Below are 19,858 nucleotides of genomic sequence, written 5' to 3' on the forward strand. Positions count from 1 at the left end.
TAACGGTTAGCCCAGCCAATCTACGATAACCATGTTATTAATTACAAAACATGCACACAGAAATACTAATGTTTGTTCAATCATTTTGTTTATAGACTTTACAAACATCAGATTAGTCTAAACGGTGATAGAGTGATGTGAAAAATGTGATATATATATATATATATATATATATATATATATATATATATATATATATATAGCTAAACTCTGCTGGTTTTCTACCCGGAAGTATTTGTAAACAACAAGGCAATTCCCTCTATACATGCATACTCTCATCATGATGGCCCACCAGGAGATGGAGACATGAAATACAATACTTTTCAATGTATGTAATATCCATTCATTGTGCAAAATAAATGTTGACTCAGTTGACTGATTCTGACTTTTTTTTTTTTTAAAGCTGATATTGGCCGATTCCGATGACGTGTCAATATTATCAGCATGTTGGCCGATTCCCATATTTAATTTTAAAGCCAATATCGTCCGATAACTGCTGATAGTATCGTGCATTCGTGTTGTTAATAGTATTTAGTGTTTATTTTTATATATAGGCTAGTGTTTTTGATCACTTTGATAATCACAAGTGTCTTAGAAAACCGTTAGAGATGTCAGCCAGTACTTAGCCTCAGCTGCCCTTTGTGTTTAGTGGCAGTTACATGTAGCAAATGCTATCATGCTAACATGCTAAACTAAGATGGTCAAGGTGGTAAACATTATTCCTACTGAACATTGCCATTGTGAGCACATTAGCATGATGTTAGCCTAACTGCCTTACAGAGCGGCTAGCGTGGCTGTAGACTTTGAAACGTGGCTCGGAGTGAAAATAGTCCACTCCATATAAAACTACCCGTCCATTTATCTCTACCAAAATGTCATGGATATCTTTAGTGTGAAAGTTCATTAATGGTCTCACTGACAAGTCATCTTGAGCTCCAGTCTCATGCTATAATTGACATGAGTGTGGATTAGAGTGACAGCTAGGCCTCAGCCCGTGAGGCCAGGAAGGCATGGGGCTTGTGGGCTATTATTACATCCTGACATCTGGTGCTATCACATCCCCCACAGCAACTTCCACCAAACTGGACTTTAAAGCTGATGAGTCAGCTGTTGAGGAGGGGTTCCCACTGCTATTGTACCAGCAGAGATCACTACAGTCGATTTTATTTGTCTAACTTATTTAGTTTCCTCCACACGGTCAAATGGATGACCTGGGGGATAAGTACACAGCAGAAGCTTCCAGAGAGTATCTAAGGATTAACATGTTACTTAAAATCTAAAGGATTGTTTTTTTACTTGAGATACAAACTTTCATTTTATCCAACCTGATCTGATCTGTTAACGACAAATTCTGTATGATTCATCAGTGTTGGAAAGTAAAGTACATTCATTTACTCAAGTACTTTATTTAAAGAACAATTTAACGGTTATTATACTTTACTTAAGTACTTCCATTTTATGATACTTTAAATTTATACTCCACTACATTTCAGACGGAAATACTGAACCTTTTACTCCACTGCATTTATCTGACATAGTTACTTTCTAGTTACATGAGTGCTATCGTTACTTGTTACTTTGCAGATTCAACATTTACAAACACAACTAAACCTGACTGGATGCATTTTTTATTTGACTACACAACACTGACTATTTAGGCACACAGTTTAAAGAGAGGGAACATTTTTCTGCATAATCAGTATTTCTAATTTCAGTGCTTTTACTTAGTTAAGGTTTTGAATGCAGAGTCTTTTTAAAATAATTTTTACATGTCAGTATTCCTTTTTTATTTTTTTTTCCACCACTGTTGACGCCGGTGTAGTTTAGCAAAATGGAAAGATTCCTGTGGCGTTTGATTTCCAACGAGCTTTAAACACTTTTGACTGACAGCAGCAGGGTGATATTTTCTTCCGGTTACAGGCAGACATCATGAGCTGATTTGTCTCCACGTCGCCTGTTATGAACTCAGTGCAGCGGATCATATGGCCACGCTTGGCTTGATTGGTTTTGGTTGTACTACTGCATGATTTAGTTATCAACCTCTGAATGGTCACTGTTGTGTGATCCAGTGGTGGAGAGTAACTTATTACCCAACTCAAGAACAATTTCGATGTCCTTCTTTACTTCTGTATATCCATTTTATGCTGTTTAATGCTTTTACTCAGCTGCGGCTGACAGCTGGACTGACTTTATGGATTAAGACTTACCATAAAACCATAATTTAAAAAGCTAGTTTTAAAAGAGATGCATTGCTATTAATTAAACTACCCAACAGTATATAAAAAAAGTTAAAATTAGCTTTAACTAGATCAGCAATAAAATGCTACTTGCACATTAGGCTAATGCTTCAAATGTAACAGTATGTCTCTCAACACTCAGAAGTGTCCTGTTTCTGAATTATGAGTACTTTTATTTTAAATATTTTACATTTTTCCAATAGCAGTTTTACTCAAGTGACATTTTGAATGCGGGACTTTGACTTGTCATGGAGTATTTCACAGAACAGCAGTGTAACTTTTACCTAAGTAAAGCATCTGAATGCTTCCTTTACTACTGCAGATGCACATTCACATCTCCACATTTCAGTGGTGAAGAGTAACTAAGTACATTTACTCAAGCACTCCAGTTTGGAGGTACTTGTCCTTTACTTTATACTTCTGCTTCACTACTTTTCACAAGTAAATATTGAACTTTTTCCTCTGCTACATTAATTTGATACCTTTTCAGATTCAGATTAATGATACAAAATAATTATGAAATAGATAAAATGGTATTGATCATCTGGGGTCAATTCACAAATTCAATCATGATCATCAAATAAAATGGTTTTTTTTTTTTTTGTTTTTTTTTTAGATTAAAACTAAAATTAACTCCACCTTTACCAGCGCTTTCTGTACTTTAAGTATACTTTTGTAATTTTATTTATATTAAACTTCCAGAAGTTGTAACAGAATATTTTTACATTTTATGTAAGCCTGTTACTATTTTTACCTGGGGACCTGAGTACTTCTACCACTGGTGTAATCACATATAGTGCAGAGCTCCAGTGTAACTAAGTACAAAGTGTATTTACTCAAGCACTATACTTGTACTTAACTTCAATGCTATGTCACTATACATCTGCTCCACTACATCTCAAGGGGGATTAGTCTGTTACTTTATTAGTAATCGAGTATTTGCCACTTTTACTTCAATATGATATGTGAGTACTGCTTTTTCAAGTATCAAAAGTCTGACTTTGTGAATCTCACCTCCATCCGCATATGTTTCTGTTCCATATCCATCCTGAAGCCCATTATTCCATGTTCCTTCGTACTTTGCTCCACTGCCAACACTGATCCGGATGCCATATCTCCCTTTGAAGCCATGAGTCCATTCCCCTCTGTAAATCCAGTGTCCTTTGGTTTCTACTCCCAGGCCGTGACGCTTCCCCTGCGACCAGTACCCCTCGTAGGTGTTTCCGCTGGGCCAGGTGTAGACTCCCACCACCTCGAAGCCGTAGTTCCAGGAGCCGGAGAACTCCCCCTGGCCTTTGGGTCCAGTGCAAATGCCATGGCCGTGGGCTTTGCCTCCCTCCCAGCCTCCGCAATAAGCTCCGCCGTCGTCAAACTCAAAGCGACCTCCACTCATGCCTCACCGCTGCGCAATTACGCACCGATATGTAAAGTAAAGTTTAAGTCTGTTACCTGGCTAAAGATAAAAGCTCCGTCAGTCTGACCTCACCTTCACCTGACATCAAAACTGATTGGAGATATCCTTGGTGCTCAACTTGTGGGGGGTTCTTCTTTTGGAGTTGGTTTGTGGATTTCTACGCGTGTCCATGAAGCTCCGGTGCGCACAACACTTTCCAAAAAAACTTAAGTTTGTCCTTTTTACTCCGGTGTCGTCTTCTTCTTGGATTGAGCTTCCTCCAGAATAAATTTGGGTGTTACAAATTTGGATGAAATTGTCATTAAGTCGAATTATTTCTGTATTTCTTTCTTGACAAGCCACTGATCTTACATGGCTTTTTCCAGGTGGCCACAGAGAAAAGCCCCTCTCCCCCTGTCCCTGCCACCCAGCTATCTCCTGACAGTCGCTGCTGTTGGAAATATTTTAGCAGACCTAACAAGGCGACCAATCCACACACACACACCCTTCCAAAAATACAACCCAATCCTTACTCTGCTGCCTGCAAGGAGCCATGCCAGAGTCTTGCCACCTCGGGGCTGAAGTACATGCCATTCAGGACTCTATAAGTTTTCCCCTGCAGTTTGTCATTATTCTCTAATAGGCGAATAAACATAAGGAAAGATGAATCTAAAATTAGATATGTATTTCTGTAATTTCCCATTGATGTTTCCATATGGTCTGCATGCGCTCATAGATCGTATAATATAGTATAATAACATTTCTACAATACTCCAATTGGACATTAGTGTGTGTCTGTGGTAGGGGTAATACAAACTTTAATAGTGGACTTATATGTAAACCCTGTTTCTTACAGTGTAGCTCTATGACGTTATCATTACAGTGGCCGATAGTTTGCTTTATAGCCTACTCATTTTACCATGAAAGCTGATTTATCTATTATATATCAGGATATTAGGGTAGTAGATTAGGCCTACTAGATAACTACAGAAGCCTACTTGCAGATTATGAGTTTACTGCTACTATATCATCTAATAATCACTTTTTAAATGTAACACTGCACAGGGGGAACTATTTTGTTAATTGTAGGACAGCAGCATTGTCTTGTACTTTATTATCTTCACTCCCTCTGCTGGGAAATGATGGTAACTGCATTATAGATATTTAAATTCCCTTTGAAAACTGTGTTGAACTTTTTGTAATACTAATGAGCAGCTAAGGTAGAAGATGTTGTCAGGTCATTTACCCAAGTAAAAATATCAATAAATTAATGTAAATATTTGATTGCAAGTAAAAGTCCTGTAGGCCTACTCAAATTGATACTTCAATAAAAGCACTACCAGCTAAATATGCCTAAATCAAACCTATCAAAAGTAAAAGTATTTCTAAGCCTACTCTAAAAATATAAACTATGTTAAAACTTTTACAAAACATGTGTTGGATCTCGATATTGTTTGCTCCCTTTTGACTGATTTGGTAAGCCTGTTTTTTCTTCTTAATTTACTAATTTTCATCATTCCTATATTTATGTATAGGATTATCCTGGGATTTTATTTTGTTACCAATTTTACGCACATCCTCTACAAGATGTTGTATGTTTATGCTTTTGTATGTTCTTCTTATGTTCAATAAAAAAAAGTTGCTGTCAAAAAATTAATAAATAAATAAATTTGAAAAAAACTTTTTGCAAAACTAATGACCAGCAGTGGAAGACGAAGTCAGGTCTTTTACAAAGTAAAAATACCACATTAATGTGAAATTGCTCAGTTACAAAAGTAGTGTATTCAAAATATGCTAATGTTAAGCTAACATCACTTGAGTAGCTATAAGTTGCCTAGGCTAACAGCAAGGCTAAATTTTGGCTAACCATGCTTAAGGTGTTAAAAGTAACAGTGTTTACTTGAAAAATGCAAACTTTTGGGAATAATGTTACTACTTAGCAGCAGTGGATAAAACTCAGATGTTTTAGTAAAGTCAAAATCGCCATAGCAGCCTACTTTCATGTCGGACCACAGGTGGAAGGTGGAGCTATGGAGTGGCGTAGCGACAGATGACGTCACTAACGTTAAGCGACAGTTGGCGCCGAATATCGTATTTTTGGGTCTAGAAAAGAGTTTAAACGTGAAGACACATCTTAGTGTGTGGAGTTATGAAGAAGTGAGTGTAGCTGATGTCTGTTAGCATGTCCCTACTCTCTGCTGCAGCTAGGCTAGTCGCCCCGGGCTACATTAGCTGCTGCTAGCTGCTAGCATAACACACGAATTTCGGGCTAAAATTGCGATAGGTGGAGATGCATTATGGGTATTGTAGGCGCTCAGTTTCCATTTTGACCAGGAAGAAGAATCGTTACTTCAAAATTATTTATTTTTTTTGTGAACCAATGCTTCATTGAAGTTCTGCCACTTTATACCAATGTATTCGAATTTGTAGCCACCTGTTTTCTTGGTTGAAATACACATCGGTAGGTAGATGGATGGATAGAGTTTTCTTCAAAATCCGGGAAATCAGGTCTTCACATACAAGGAATATGCTTAAGTGTATCAGTGTATAACAACAAACACTTTGAAAAAAAAAAAGACAAATGTGAATAGGCTGTAGAATACAAAACAACACCAAAAAAAAAGAAGAAAAATAGCTATCATAAAAAATATGTAGCTACATATAGTTAAAGAACTTCACAGTTTTGTAAGTTGTAGTTTTTTGCAGAATAGTTTGAAATATTGTCCATGGGCTGTGCAAAAGTTTAATGAGGTATAAATAGTAGAGATGCATGATATTTGATTTTTTGCAGATATAGGCCTATGTAACAACTCATTTGACTTATAACCAATACTGATATATCCACTTAAAAAATATATATATTGTCATGCAACTCCAACAAATAGGCTATATGTGCAATATAGTCCAAAAGATGGGTATTCCACCATTGAGAATAACAATTATTTAACTAGAAACATGAAAGTTTGGCAGGCAAATCTCTCTTTGGTGGAAATGTGACGAGGGGCCCAACTAGACAATGCTTTTTTGTGAGGGGTCACAAAGATTGGGAACCACTGGTTTTCATTCTAGGCTATTTTATAAGGCATTATATTTTTAATGTAAAATCTTAATCTGAAAAGGTACATGTAACACAGCTGTCAGTGCAATAAAAAGCAGACCTGCTTGATATCTAAATAATAAAAAAGATCATTATTATCATTATTAATCATAATAATATTAATAATAACAATCATGAGAATGACAATAATGATGAGAAGAATAACAATGAATAAATAAATTATTAAATAAATAAATATTTTGATTATTTTGACAGATATCGCGACATGGATTGAGGTTTTCGTGAGAATTGTAGCCTGGTTATTTTCATTGGAAATATATATATATTTAAAAAAAGAAATGATAATGTGGTTTTTGCAGGGTCTGTATCAGAAAAACATGCTCCCATATGTCTGGAATTTGATAAAGGCATCTGTGTAGCACAACAATTGTAATGGTATGTTGTGACACATTTTACCTTTTATCAAAAAACTGCAGCTCATATATGATGTGGATATTGCACTTTGCCACATTGTGATTTCAATAATATTTTGATTAATTGTGCAGCCCTGTAATAAAAAGTACATTTTCTACTGGAATTCAGTAATGTTAATATAAACCAGCAAAAGTTTCAATACTCAGTTTAATTACAAATGTAATTACAGCTTGAATAAAAGTTCAACCACTGAAATTATAGACCTAAACACATGTTGCAAATATCTGTTGAGATTTCTTTTTACTTTCTTGTTTGTTTGTTTGTTTTTAGCCAGTAGGCCTATCTAAAGGCATATTGACACCATATATAGACACCATGGCAGGAGTCCTGGGATCTACAGCCTCCATGTGTCCTTACAGTGAGCCGCTTGACCTTCCAATGAAACACTCCCTCCGCGCGTTTCCACCGCGCATGTTTGTGCGTGGCTCATCATGTGATGCAATAGGCTACGGTTACACATTGATTTATTGTAAGTGAAGCAGCATGCTCGAGTAGGACGCTGTCTGCATTTGGATTTGTTATGATTTTATAAAAATCTGTCCGCATTTGGAGGTGAAGCCGATTCCAGCACGAGAGCTGTCCGGCACTGACGGATGCTGCTGGCGCGTGAACCGATGATGCTGAGCTCGAGCTGCTGAAATCCTCCTCCTCCTCCTCTCTCTGTTTCTCTCTCTCTCTCCTCTTCTCTCCCTCCTCGCTCCTCTCCTCTCCTCCACACGCACAAAACGCTCTGTCATGGCGTCTTCCAACCATGTTACCCCCACCAACTGTAGCTGGTGGCCCATCTCAGCCATGGATGAAGACGGCAAAATCACAGACGGGGAGGAGTGCGAAGAACCGACGGCAGAGCCCAAACCCTTCAATAAAGACAGGCTGGTTTTGTACCACTGGACGCAGTCTTTCACCTCTCAAAAGGTAAAAAAAAAAAAAAGAAAAAGAAAAAAAAAGAGCAGAGCTTGAAAATGGAGGTGTCTCCACGTCTCTTTGCATGATGCCACAGCGTGCAGCTCCCTGTGTTTGTTATGATCCAAACATGTTGTGTTATTGGTGCATGTTTATTCCTGCACATACCTCCGGAATATGAATATGATCCTGCAGCTGGGCAGATCTCCCGTTAGAGAAGCGCTGCAGCATGGGGCTCATTTCCTCGACATATAGCAGGACTGGTGGTCAATATTCTGTTTATTTACCACCGCATACATCACCCCCCCTCATACCTCAGCAGCTTCCACCTTTTATAAACATGTTGGAGCTATTTTGTCTCTCTGTGGCTGGTAAATGTGGCAACAACCTATGTGCTCTGACACATGACATCCTAAATAATTGATTAAAATGATGTGCAAAACAAACCAAAAGCCATCTTCCCCCTTCTGCAGCTGAATCATAGCATATAGTGTTATTTTAAGGGCTCCTGTGAGTCTACCTTAGGCTGTACCTCTGCTATTAGATGAGCATGTGCGATAAAATCAAGATATTCAAAACTCTGAAAGCTCACATGATTCATTCACATTAATAACCAGAATAAAGAAGACTTTGTGCTCTTATTTATGACCTGCAGGGTTTAACTTCACAAACAGCATGTATATTAAAGGGGCACGCCACCAATTTTACACATAAAGTTCAGTGTACTAATCACCTGGAGCACCACTATGAAAACATCTGTATTCTGTCTGCTGTGGCTCTGGAGGAGCTGTGAAACTCGTAGAGCAAATAACCCCTGTGATGTCGCTGGGGTTAGGGAATGGTTTATTTCATTTGAACTGGGAAGTTGTGATTTCCAGGTTCCCAGTCAGATTTCTGACTCAGAAAGTTGGAAGAACCTCATTGACCATGACATCAAAATCCAAGATGGCCGCTCGGTCTATCAACAATAGAGAAAGCTGTAGTAATATAATGTTAATTAGCACTTCTGTCTCATTTGTGTCTCATTAAATCAGTCGTCCACACAGTACTGTCCAGCTTGTAATGTATTGTTATCAACTGATATTGCTAACGAGCCTGATCTCACTCCAAAGTTGTCGAAATCCGGCACTTGGGCAGTGACTTGCGGCGTCAGAAACCAACAAAAAAAGGCGTGCTTTCACGTTGGCATGATATGCGGCCAGTTGCTGTTATAGTTTAATGGCGCCCGGTGACGTCAAGGGGAAATGTGGCAGTAAAAGGACGAAAGTTAATGCAGAGAAAGTCCAACAGGGGCTGGTGGGAGGGGTGGTGGATGGGTCCAACAAACACTGACATTCACCTGAGAGAGGCGTCCACGTCCCGTAAGATTATAAAGCCAAACCCTGTTCTTTTTTTCCTAAACCTAACCATGTGTGTTTGTTGTTGAAGGGAAAAAAAACATCAATTTGTGGTGTTGCACCGACTTAGTGCGTTTATTTTGAAAGAGACATTGAATTTCCTGTGAAAACAGAAGTGTATTTTGAAAGAAGACAATGCATGTAACAGGCAGAACTGGACACGGTGTCCCACAACATCAACGACCAACACATCCAGGGTACCTTGGACATTGTATGTGGACGTGGAAAGTCCATGACCAAACATCAATATGTGACGAGGTCGGAGTGAGAACATGTTGTGCTAACGATGGCTCACCTGGCTAGAACTGGTGCTGCTGACAACATGTTGGTTTTCTGACTTCTTGTACTGCACAGTGTTGAGAACGTCTCTGTTCTCAAGCTTGATTAATAGTTTACTGCATTATTACAAATGTTAGTAGAATTTGAATGCGGTTTTCTTAGTTCTGGAGCAGAACCCAGAAGTTTACTTTGACTCTCTAGTGACCGTTTCACTGAAACTGCATTGCGAGGCAACACCTTGGGTCCATGTTTACTTCCTGCCAGCTGATGTCATTCACATACAGCGCAAAACAGTCAAACAAGAAATATAGAAGAACCAATATAATATGTTTTCTGTTGTCAAGTTTGAAACGATCTATAGACTGAATTACTGTGATGTCTTGCTAACATCAACGATCCCTTTCTGATAGAGAACTGGCAATCAATTTCAGTGCGGAGACATGGAATATCTGCTGTCGTTTCTGTCGTGATTGTTAGCTGTAACTGTAACGTTTATAGATGTTAGTAAGAATAAGATATATAATATGTAATAAGATATATTTAAACACTGTGGTCCGACCTGTCTGACATTTCTGCTGTGCTGATTTTATGTACTTGGTTGCTTTGCTATCATCTTTGATAAACCAAATGTATCATGTAAGCATTGTACTGATGCGGACGGGGCCACAGCAAAACTAAAATTTATATCTGTGTGTATGCTATATAATAATATTTGCTCTGCTTTACCTTACACATTAACTGATATTGGCTGCAGTACTGTAGATCAGCAACTCCAGTTATCTGTTTTTGTCAGTAGAGTCTGGTGGCTTTGATTTAACAGCTTCAGTCCCCTGTCGTAAAAGACTGTCTGACAGCAAGATGAAGCCCTGAAAATATTCTAAATATAGTGTACACTTAAACTAATATTGATTTTTTGGTGGGCTTTTTTAGGTGGGTATCAATCAAGGCAGCGTTTGCTCGGCGCCATTTGATTTTATGTACGTGACGTGAGGGTTTTCTGCCAGGAAGTTATTGTAAATAATGAAAATTATGAATTGGTCTATTGGCATTATCAAGGTGCATTATGGGAAATGCAGCATCCAGTATTTATGGAGCTTGACCCGTATCAGGGACTGAAAGTCAGCACATCTTGGCTTCTGCTGCTTCAATCCTGACCTTTCAGTTTGTCTTTAAGCTAACACAAACTTGCCGAGTGCTCCTTTAAAAAATGCATATTCACTGTTATGAAGTGACAGTTGGTGCTTCATCTCTTGTTCACTGACCTCCATCTGTGCCGTGTGTGTGCACACATGGATGACAGTTATAATTATATTAGTGAGTTTTATAGCTGAAATTATCAGTCGATTAATCACTGAGTCGATCAACAGAAAAAATATCAGCGTTTGATTTGATAATCAATTAATTTTAAGTCATTTTCTAAGCAGAATTACCAAATATTATCTGGTTCCAGCTTTTCAGAAGTAAAGACTTGCTTGAGTTTTTGTTTAACGTAAGAATAAACAGAATATTCTCCAGTTTTGGATTGATCGGACAAAACAAACATAGTGATGATGTCATCTTTGGTTTTAGAAAACTTGTGAAGGCCACATTTCATAGACCAAATGATTAATTGACTAATTATGAATATAATTGGCAGATGAATAAATAATGAAAATAATCATCAGCTCTCAAGTGTTTTACTCTGCTGATGCTTTATTCTGTTAATACACACCTTACTACAGGATTGGTTAAATAGTCTTGTCATGAGAAATGTCTCAGTGCACCAACAGCTGTAGCTCTGTGTCTGTGAGCTGAAGGAGGGTGTAACTGTGTGTTCCTCCCCAACAACCTTGAGTTGATGCTCAGTCTCATGTTGGTACGTCACTTGTAAGACTCGAGTGTTGGCTCACAGCCACTGAAGTCTGAGCGGCTGATTGTGCCGGTTGTCACTCAGCAGAGGGTAAACACCGAGCTCACTGTCATGATTATCGCGTCAATCCTGGAGCTGGAGGAGCTGGAGTGACTTTACAATCATGTGTGACTGCACTGTCAATGGACTGAGAATCCTGAGCATGCATTTTTTTTTAAAAGAAAACACACAAAGTTCAGCGAGATTGCAGCACTGACTTCATGATTTTGTGTATTTCTGCAATGGTGTGTGACATTTGTTGTTACGCAAGCTGATGCGTGCTTTAAATGGCATTTTGGGAATGGCTTTTATAAGATTAAGAGGCCAAGCCCTAGGTTGTCCCCTCCACCAGAACTGAACTGAGTATTTCGGGCCTTAATGTAGCACAAATGCGTGCAACACGATTGGTCACAGTATCGCCGCAGCACCTTGAAAGATAGTGTTATATTTAGTCAATGTTGTGTGGCGTGAAAACACTCTTCCTTTTTCTAAAAAGACAACTTACAGTTAACACTTTGACAACGAGACACTCAGCAAGTGAAAATGACTGAAAGGGAGTCACTTCTCCAACAGATCTCCCTGTGAAGACGATATCGCCATCAGGCGTTCAGGGCGGATTATTTACACGTCTGTGTGTGCCTCAGCAGGTTCCTGTGGAGAACAGGGAAGCTGGGCCATTGAATTTCTCCTGCACGACACTTTCCTTTCCTTCATCTGTGTTTATAATGCTTCACGACTAACTGCCACAGTAACTGTGCTCTCGTGGCCTGAAGTCGTCCATACAATATATTCATCTACCTCAGACGAGTGAAGTATCGTGAGCACAACAGATATGATAAAGACATCTTGATACCCTGGAGTAAAAGCATATTTAGAGGCCGGCTTCACAGATCAATAGAGCACTGGAAACACCTTCAATACACCTTCTGTGAGACTCTCACACTCTGCTGTTTTCTGTCTGTGCAGAGAGCACAGTGTCATGACGCCAGCCAAGTGTCTGGTCAGTCATTTAAGAGTTAGTTTCCATATACTGGCGCCCGACAAACCAACACAACACCACTTTATCCTGTTTAAGCAATATTCATAACTTAGAAAAATACTTTTGGTTCTTTTGAATGGTGGACCCTTTTGGACTAAAGGAATATGAGTAACTTAGCGGGTAATGGAGGAATGGACACATATTCTGACTTCATGACAGCGTCAGAAGAAGGGAGTCAACATTTGTTTTTTTGTTACGCTGGTAAATCTGAATGGTTTAAGGTCTCCTCTGGTGCTCATGGTTTCAATAAAATGAAATTGACTGAGCTAATGTGTAGCATCTCCATAGTGACAAATGTTAAAACATTTATATTTGTATGCATGATCTAAGCAGTTAGCTAACAGTAGCTCACATGGGTAGTCAACAGTCCGGTTTTACACATCCGAAAAATACAGACTAGGCGTCTAATTGAGACAGGCCTGTATTTGTCCATATGTGTAGCTACGCCAGACTAGTTAAAGGGACTGAGCATTTAATTTTAGTTTTATGCTAATTATGCATTAACAACAAGTGATGGAAAAAGTATTCAGAGCTTTAACTTAAGTAGAAGTACCAGTGTTGCTAGTAAAAGTCCTGCATTCAAAAACAGAAATGTTATCAGCATCTATTTTATTGGTAGTAGCTATTTATTCAATCAATCATATTATTAGAAGCACTAATAACTTACACTTGCACTGTGTGGCTCAGGGAGATGCTTTGCTGTTAAACTGTTTGGCAACAAAGTAAGTTAATCCTAAACACGTTGAAATAAGCTGCATTCAAAATGGAGGTACTAGCAGTAAAAGCACTAATTTTGCAGGAAAAAAAATCATATATTACATTAATCCTAATCCCAATACAACAATAGCCATATTTCCATAAACTTATTTTTACGTGCATTTTACAGTATCGTAATAAAAAGCTATTTGAAAATGGCAAAATTCTATAAAACTTCCTCAGCAGCGCTAAAAAGTTTTTATGTTTGCATGAGGTGGTTTTTGCCTTTGCTGAAGAAGAGTTGATGCACTATGCATTCACGTTACCATTCGCGGTACCAGATCATCACAGACTGCTAAATTAACCCAACAAACATACTGCTGGCTTATACCCGACAACAGTATAGTGGTGCTTAGTGCAAAAAACACATGTATTTGCACAATGCAGCGATGTTCACGGTCGCACAGTCCTCGGCTGCTATTTCCAGTTTGAAAAGTGGTCCCTCCTCTTCCGCTACGTAGCCAAGATGGCGACCATTAATGGCGAGAAGTGTCCATAGTTCCACACTCAACTTCTTGACCGTTTTGAGTGCACCATCTGTGTACTCAGTGCATTTTTCCATACCTCTCAGTGTGAACGCACTTATGAACTCAAAATATTAAGTGTAAGTACAGAAGTACGCGATTTGAGATACGGCATTTGTCTCTGAACAGCATGAAACATGGCCGACACTAGCTGATATGAAAGAACAGTTTATATACATTCCTGAACACCTGTCTTTATTTTTCTCTCGACTGGTTTTGTGTCTTGTTTGCAACCTTTACTTCTTCTGCTCTGTTAACTGGTAGGTTTCAGCTGTGTGTAAAGCCTTTACCGCCAAACTCTAATAAAACTACGCTTTGCCAAGTTTATTCACTCCAAATCAGTTGATAAATAATTTGCATTTCCTTTTTGAAACAATTTAAAATTCACTTAAAAATCATTTAAATGGAAACACAGCTTGTATGTAAGCAACATGTTACTGTTGAGGTGGAGCTCCTTTTAACTACTTAATATGCAGTTACATAGTCCAGCGGCCCCCAGCCCACATCAGGGGTCGGCACCCTCCAAACAGGGACAGACGGTGATACTGTAGAGTTAGTTGGCTTATTAGTATCATGGATGGATTAGTGAATGAGCCTAACAGGTAAAGGGCCAGGGACCAAAGCCTGTGAATTGACTGTTAACAATTCTCAATTCTCTTAGTCTGCATGTCCAGGGGCTGACGTCTCATAATCTGTGCATGGTACTATTTTCAGTTACAAATAGCAGATATGTATTGATATTATTTCTTAATAGTTGTTTATTTGGCATTTAAGATGAGCTATTATGCTCATTTTCAGGCTTACACTTGCATCTAAGGTTTCTACAAGAACATTTTCATATGCTTTAATGGTCAGAAAACACTCACACTCATACTGTCTGTTTTCACCCTCAGTTTTAGACTCTCTGTTTTAGCACCTGACTCTTTATGCCCCCCTCCCAAAACAGCCCAGACTGCTCTGGTTGGTCAGCGTTTAGGGGTCACAGTGTGCAGCCAGGGAAAAATGACTTTAAAGGAGTATAGTGGCTTTTTCTACCACAGAACAACAACAGAATATTCACAATCAGACATGTTTCAGCAGGAATAAGATCCAAAATCAGGGAAACAGTCTGAAGGCTGAGGTTTGTGCTCACAGGGATTACGTTTATATCTGTTTATCTCAATTATTTGAAACTTTGGCCATGATTCAAATGAACATCCAGCATTGTAACATTATGGATATACACTCTACTCTAGCACTTTATTAGGTACACCTTGCTAGTACCTGGTTGGACCCCTTTTGCCTTCAGACCTGCCTCAGTTCATGGTGTCATAGATTCAACAAAGTGCTGGAAACATTCCTCAGAGATTTTGGTCCATATTGACATGATGACATCACATAGTTGCTGCAGATTTGTCAGCTGCACATCCATGATGAGAATCTCCCGTTCCACCACATCCCAAAGGTGCTCTATTGGACTGAGATCTGGTGACTGTGGAGGCCATTGGAGTACAGTGAACTCATTGTCATGTTCAAGAAACCAGTTTGAGATGATGTGAGCTTTGTGACATGGTGCGTTATCCTGCTGGAAGTAGCCATCAGAAGATGGGTACACTGTGGTCATAAAGGGATGGACACGCTCAGCAACAATACTCAGGTAGGCTGTGGTGTTTAAACCATGCTCAGTTGGTACTAAGAAAATCTCCCCCACACCATTACACCAGCAGCAGCAGCCTGAAGCATTGATACAAGGCAGGATGGATCCATGCTTCCATCTGAATGTGGTTTTTCCAATCTCCTATTGTCCAGTTTTGGTGAGCCTGTGTGAACTGTAGCCTCAGTTTCCTGTTGTTAGCTGACAGGAGTGGCACCTGGTGTGGTCTTCTGCTGCTGTAGCCCATCTGCTTCAGAGATGGTCTTCTGCAGACCTTGGTTATAACCAGTGGTTATTTGACTTCCTGTTGCCTTTCTATCATCTTGAACCAGTCTGGTCATTCTCCTCTGACCTCTGGCAACAACAAGGCATTTTGGCTCACTGGATATTCTCTCTTTTTGGGACCATCCTCTGTAAACCCTAGAGATGGTTGTGTGTGAAAATCCCAGTAAATACTCAGACCAGCCCGTCTGGCACCAACAACCATGTCATGTTCAAAGTCACTTAAATCACCTTTCTTCTCCATTCTGATGCTCAGTTTGAACTTCAGCAACTCGTCTTGACCATGTCTGCATGCCTAAATGCATTGAGTTGCTGCCACTGATTTGCTGATTAGCTAACGAGTAGTTGACCAGGTGTACCTAATAAAGTGGCCTTAACAAATTTGTACATTTATATTTTTTTATTGGATACTCCTACCTCTTTGGGCCTCAAGTAGGTATTTAAATGAAGTTATTTGTGAGAAGAACTAGACACTTGATCTGTTTACTGGTAACTATAGCAGAAAATAGTGCATAAGAAGTACAAAATTCCCCTCAGAAATGTGGTGGAATAGCTTTATGACGTAGGATATGTAAACCTCAAAATTGTACCCAAGTACAGTACTTGATTAAACATAGTAGTAACATGCAGATGGATGTTATATTACAGTTTAAATTAGTTTATTTTGTGCCTCCAGGGCAGCTGAACTTCTTGGCATCATCACTAAAGAGTGACTAATTTCATTATATAACAAACTCCTGAAGCAACGATGACTTTGTTATTGCGGCCATCACTGACGGACACCTCGGCAGTGTCAGTCTGAGACCTGAAACACTTGACGGTTTTATATAGAAATCCTTGATTTAGTGTGCAACAAAGTCATGCTGATGGAGATGTAGAAAGCTTTTTTTTCTTGTTTGACTTTGAGGATGCATTCACACATTTGTTCCTGCTGTCCGAAGCAGCAGGCCTGCTGTAATTACTGCGCCTGTGTTACTAAATCACTCAGTATTATTTCATTACACCGTGTCTGGCCATGTTGGGAAAAACTCCCATTTGGTCGTTCCTCCTAAGCGGTCAAATGTAGCACTTCATAGCCCCAGTGTCATCTCCTTTCATTAATCTTATTCCCACTAATAGCTCTCCACGGACCTTGGCTTATCCTTCATCCCGCTAGCAATGGATCCTGAAGGTTTTTGCTCAAACGTTAGCAAGCACCCCATTATTTCGACAGACCACACAAACAATATAGATAAGATTATTTATTCTATACAATACAAACATAACTTTAACAGCTTAAACTATTAGCCACCCTGCTCAGCTTTGTGTATTACTGCAATGACTCTTTAGAGTAACTGAAAAATGAGATTTGTTGTGCAATGAATCACCAGCCTTCACTTGTTTGTATTTGACTGTCTGAATAATGTTTGTGAGGGACGTGTCCCCCAGTTCCCCCTGTGCATATTGTTCTAGACATAAAATCACCCGTATATTGATTCATTATATTAAAATGTGATGTTTTTACAGCACACACAAACCTTTCTCTTCTCCTGTCAGCTTTACTGCTTTGATTTGATACCCAAAAAGACAGACAGCGTCACACACACTAAATTTATCCTTTCCCTGTGTCATCTTCCCTGCTCATCAGCTGTGTGTGTTTGTGATTGCAGGTACGTCTAGTCATTAATGAGAAGGGTCTGGTCTGCGAGGAGAGGGATGTGAGCTTGCCGCTGCAGGAGCACAAGGAGCCCTGGTTCATGAGGCTGAACCTGGGCGAGGAGGTGCCCGTCTTCCTCCACGGCGACACCATCATCAGTGACTACAACCAGATTATAGATTACCTGGAGAAAAACTTTGTGGGAGGTATGGTGCAGTAATAATGTGGCTCATTCATCTAATGATGCTGCTCCTCTTTCTTCTCTCGACTGCAAACTTTGACTTTGAAAGTGCAGACAGATGAACCTGCTGTGAGGTCCTGGGGCAACAACGCACAGCACGTCTGTCAAGCTTTGGATTTCTCTGCATGCTGAAGTTGTGTACAGTAGCTATAAACTAACGCTGCCTTCAAATGGAAATTGTGATCTTGGGGTTACAGCACAGGAAGTCATGTACACAGTATGCTTGGCGTTCAAGTGGTTAGGTCATGAGAACATTGCTGCTAGCCACGTAACAAGGACACCACTGTTGCCGTGTAGAGGCCAACGAGGCTAACAATTTGGCAAGCTACAGTAATGCAGGAAATGCATAGACATAATGACACTGGAGAAAGATTGGCTGTTGGGAATATAGTGCTGCAGGGATGATGTTTATTTGTGGGCCAACATGAAAGTTAACGTCGCCCTGGTTTCCTCGTCAAAAACAGTTTTTTTCCGTTGGATTTTGCATAAAAATTCACGAGTCGGGTAGCTAGTAGTTCCGGCAGTCACTTCGAGCTGCAACGAGTCTTACACACATCATACGTCATTCTCCGTACGTCATCTACTATTATTCATCTATTGTCGATGCTGCTGCTGCCCTGTCCCACCTCCACCCCAGCATCCACCTGCAGGCTCCAGCTAAGGGGGGAATGTATAATCATCACTTCCCAAACTCCCTCTCCTCATGTAAACAAATCTGTGAGGAGCGATGAGGCCAGAGTCTAGACGCCAAACTCTAACTTTGTTCTGCTGTTGAAATAAACATTTAAAACATGAGCTGTCTGACTGAACAAAATGTCTCATAAGCTCCTTTCTACTTTTCTGAACTCACCACAGACCTTATTTTTAGGCATCTAACCCGTTCAAAAACCTGTTGACTTTGAACCGAGAAAACCGAGTGTGCTAAATGCTAACTCATTTCCAGGTTTTAGGACTAACTGGCCATTTCTGAAAACCTCAGCAGACAACTCTGATCTTTCAGAAAGTTTCCACCTACAAGATTGTTTGGTGGGTGTTCATATGAGTTTGTGAACACGGTAAACACGACCCCATTTAAACAAAGCATGACACATCCACATAGACAAGTGTTAGTGACTCTGCAGTGTTTACACTCCAGCAGCCAAACTCGTTATCCGTGATAGTGTTGCACATCAATTAGGCTGTGTCTGAAATCACTCCCTGTTACTATATGGTGCACCACATAAACTGTCCGCAGTTTTATTTTAGTGTGTGTGTGTGTGTGTGTGTAAATTTAAATATCCTTGATGGAGTAGAGTCCATGGCATGTACACTACTTTCTGCTAACAATTCCACAGTGATGCAAAATGACTATGATATGACTCAGCAGCTGTCAGTGAGGACACAAAATAATGATGATTAGTAGGGATCCAAAATCTCAATTTGCTGCTCACCATTGAGTGCCCATTACACAGACATTAGTCAATGAGTGAACAAGGGAGTCTTCAACCTAAAAGCCTTTTCTTTTGTAACGTTAAAAGTGACACAAGCTGTTGAAAGCTGAGCACCCAGACAGGGTTTTCTTAGAATAAAATAACATGGATCAGAAACTGATGAGAACACAAGCCTCTTTTACACTGCCAAAACCGGCAAGCTGCGAGCGTTTAGCCACACAGAGCCGGATTGGCGAGTTGATCAGAGGTGCACAATTTTCCGCCTCGTAGGGTAGACATATTGGTGGAACCTTTTTGGTTTAAAAAGAACGAGGCGGCCTTCCACAACGGGAGGGGCTGTTGAAGACTTGTGGGAGGAGCTGTTGATGACGCCGCACATGTGAGCCACTGGCGGTGGACTAACAGGAAACAGCTGATAGCAGGAATTAGCGAGCAGCTAGTAGCAAGAGGGAAACACAAACCTGACAGACACTGTAAAGATGAGCAACTGGGGAGACAAAGAATTGCGCGCCCTCCTTGTCCTCGCAAACGAAGAGGCCATTAACCGTCAGATGACGGGGACGGTGAAGGACGGGCCGACTTATGAGAGAGTCGCAGAAGAACTGAGCAGCCGTGGCGTCCCTCCCACGTCACTGTTTACGTCACACGCTGAGCTACACATTTTGTTACTTGCTCACGCCTCCCATTG

At 39.9% G+C, this 19,858-nt stretch overlaps 2 protein-coding genes across 2 annotated transcripts in view; one reads left to right on the top strand and one right to left on the bottom strand.

The window, feature by feature from the left end:
- jph2 (junctophilin 2) overlaps positions 1–4,070 on the bottom strand; it is a 31,053-nt gene extending 26,983 nt beyond the window's left edge. Inside the window, exon 1 of the mRNA XM_033630229.2 lies at positions 3,252–4,070. Coding sequence (XP_033486120.2) covers positions 3,252–3,630 — 379 coding nt within the window. The 5' untranslated portion in view covers positions 3,631–4,070. The remainder of the gene's footprint in view (positions 1–3,251) is intronic.
- Positions 4,071–7,754: 3,684 nt separating this feature from the next.
- gdap1l1 (ganglioside induced differentiation associated protein 1-like 1) overlaps positions 7,755–19,858 on the top strand; it is a 32,900-nt gene continuing 20,796 nt past the window's right edge. Inside the window, exons 1-2 of the mRNA XM_033628226.2 lie at positions 7,755–8,077; positions 17,513–17,705. Coding sequence (XP_033484117.1) covers positions 7,898–8,077; positions 17,513–17,705 — 373 coding nt within the window. The 5' untranslated portion in view covers positions 7,755–7,897. The remainder of the gene's footprint in view (positions 8,078–17,512; positions 17,706–19,858) is intronic.

Source organism: Epinephelus lanceolatus, chromosome 8 (assembly GCF_041903045.1).
Source record: "Epinephelus lanceolatus isolate andai-2023 chromosome 8, ASM4190304v1, whole genome shotgun sequence".
In the NCBI taxonomy this organism is placed as follows: domain Eukaryota; kingdom Metazoa; phylum Chordata; class Actinopteri; order Perciformes; family Serranidae; genus Epinephelus; species Epinephelus lanceolatus.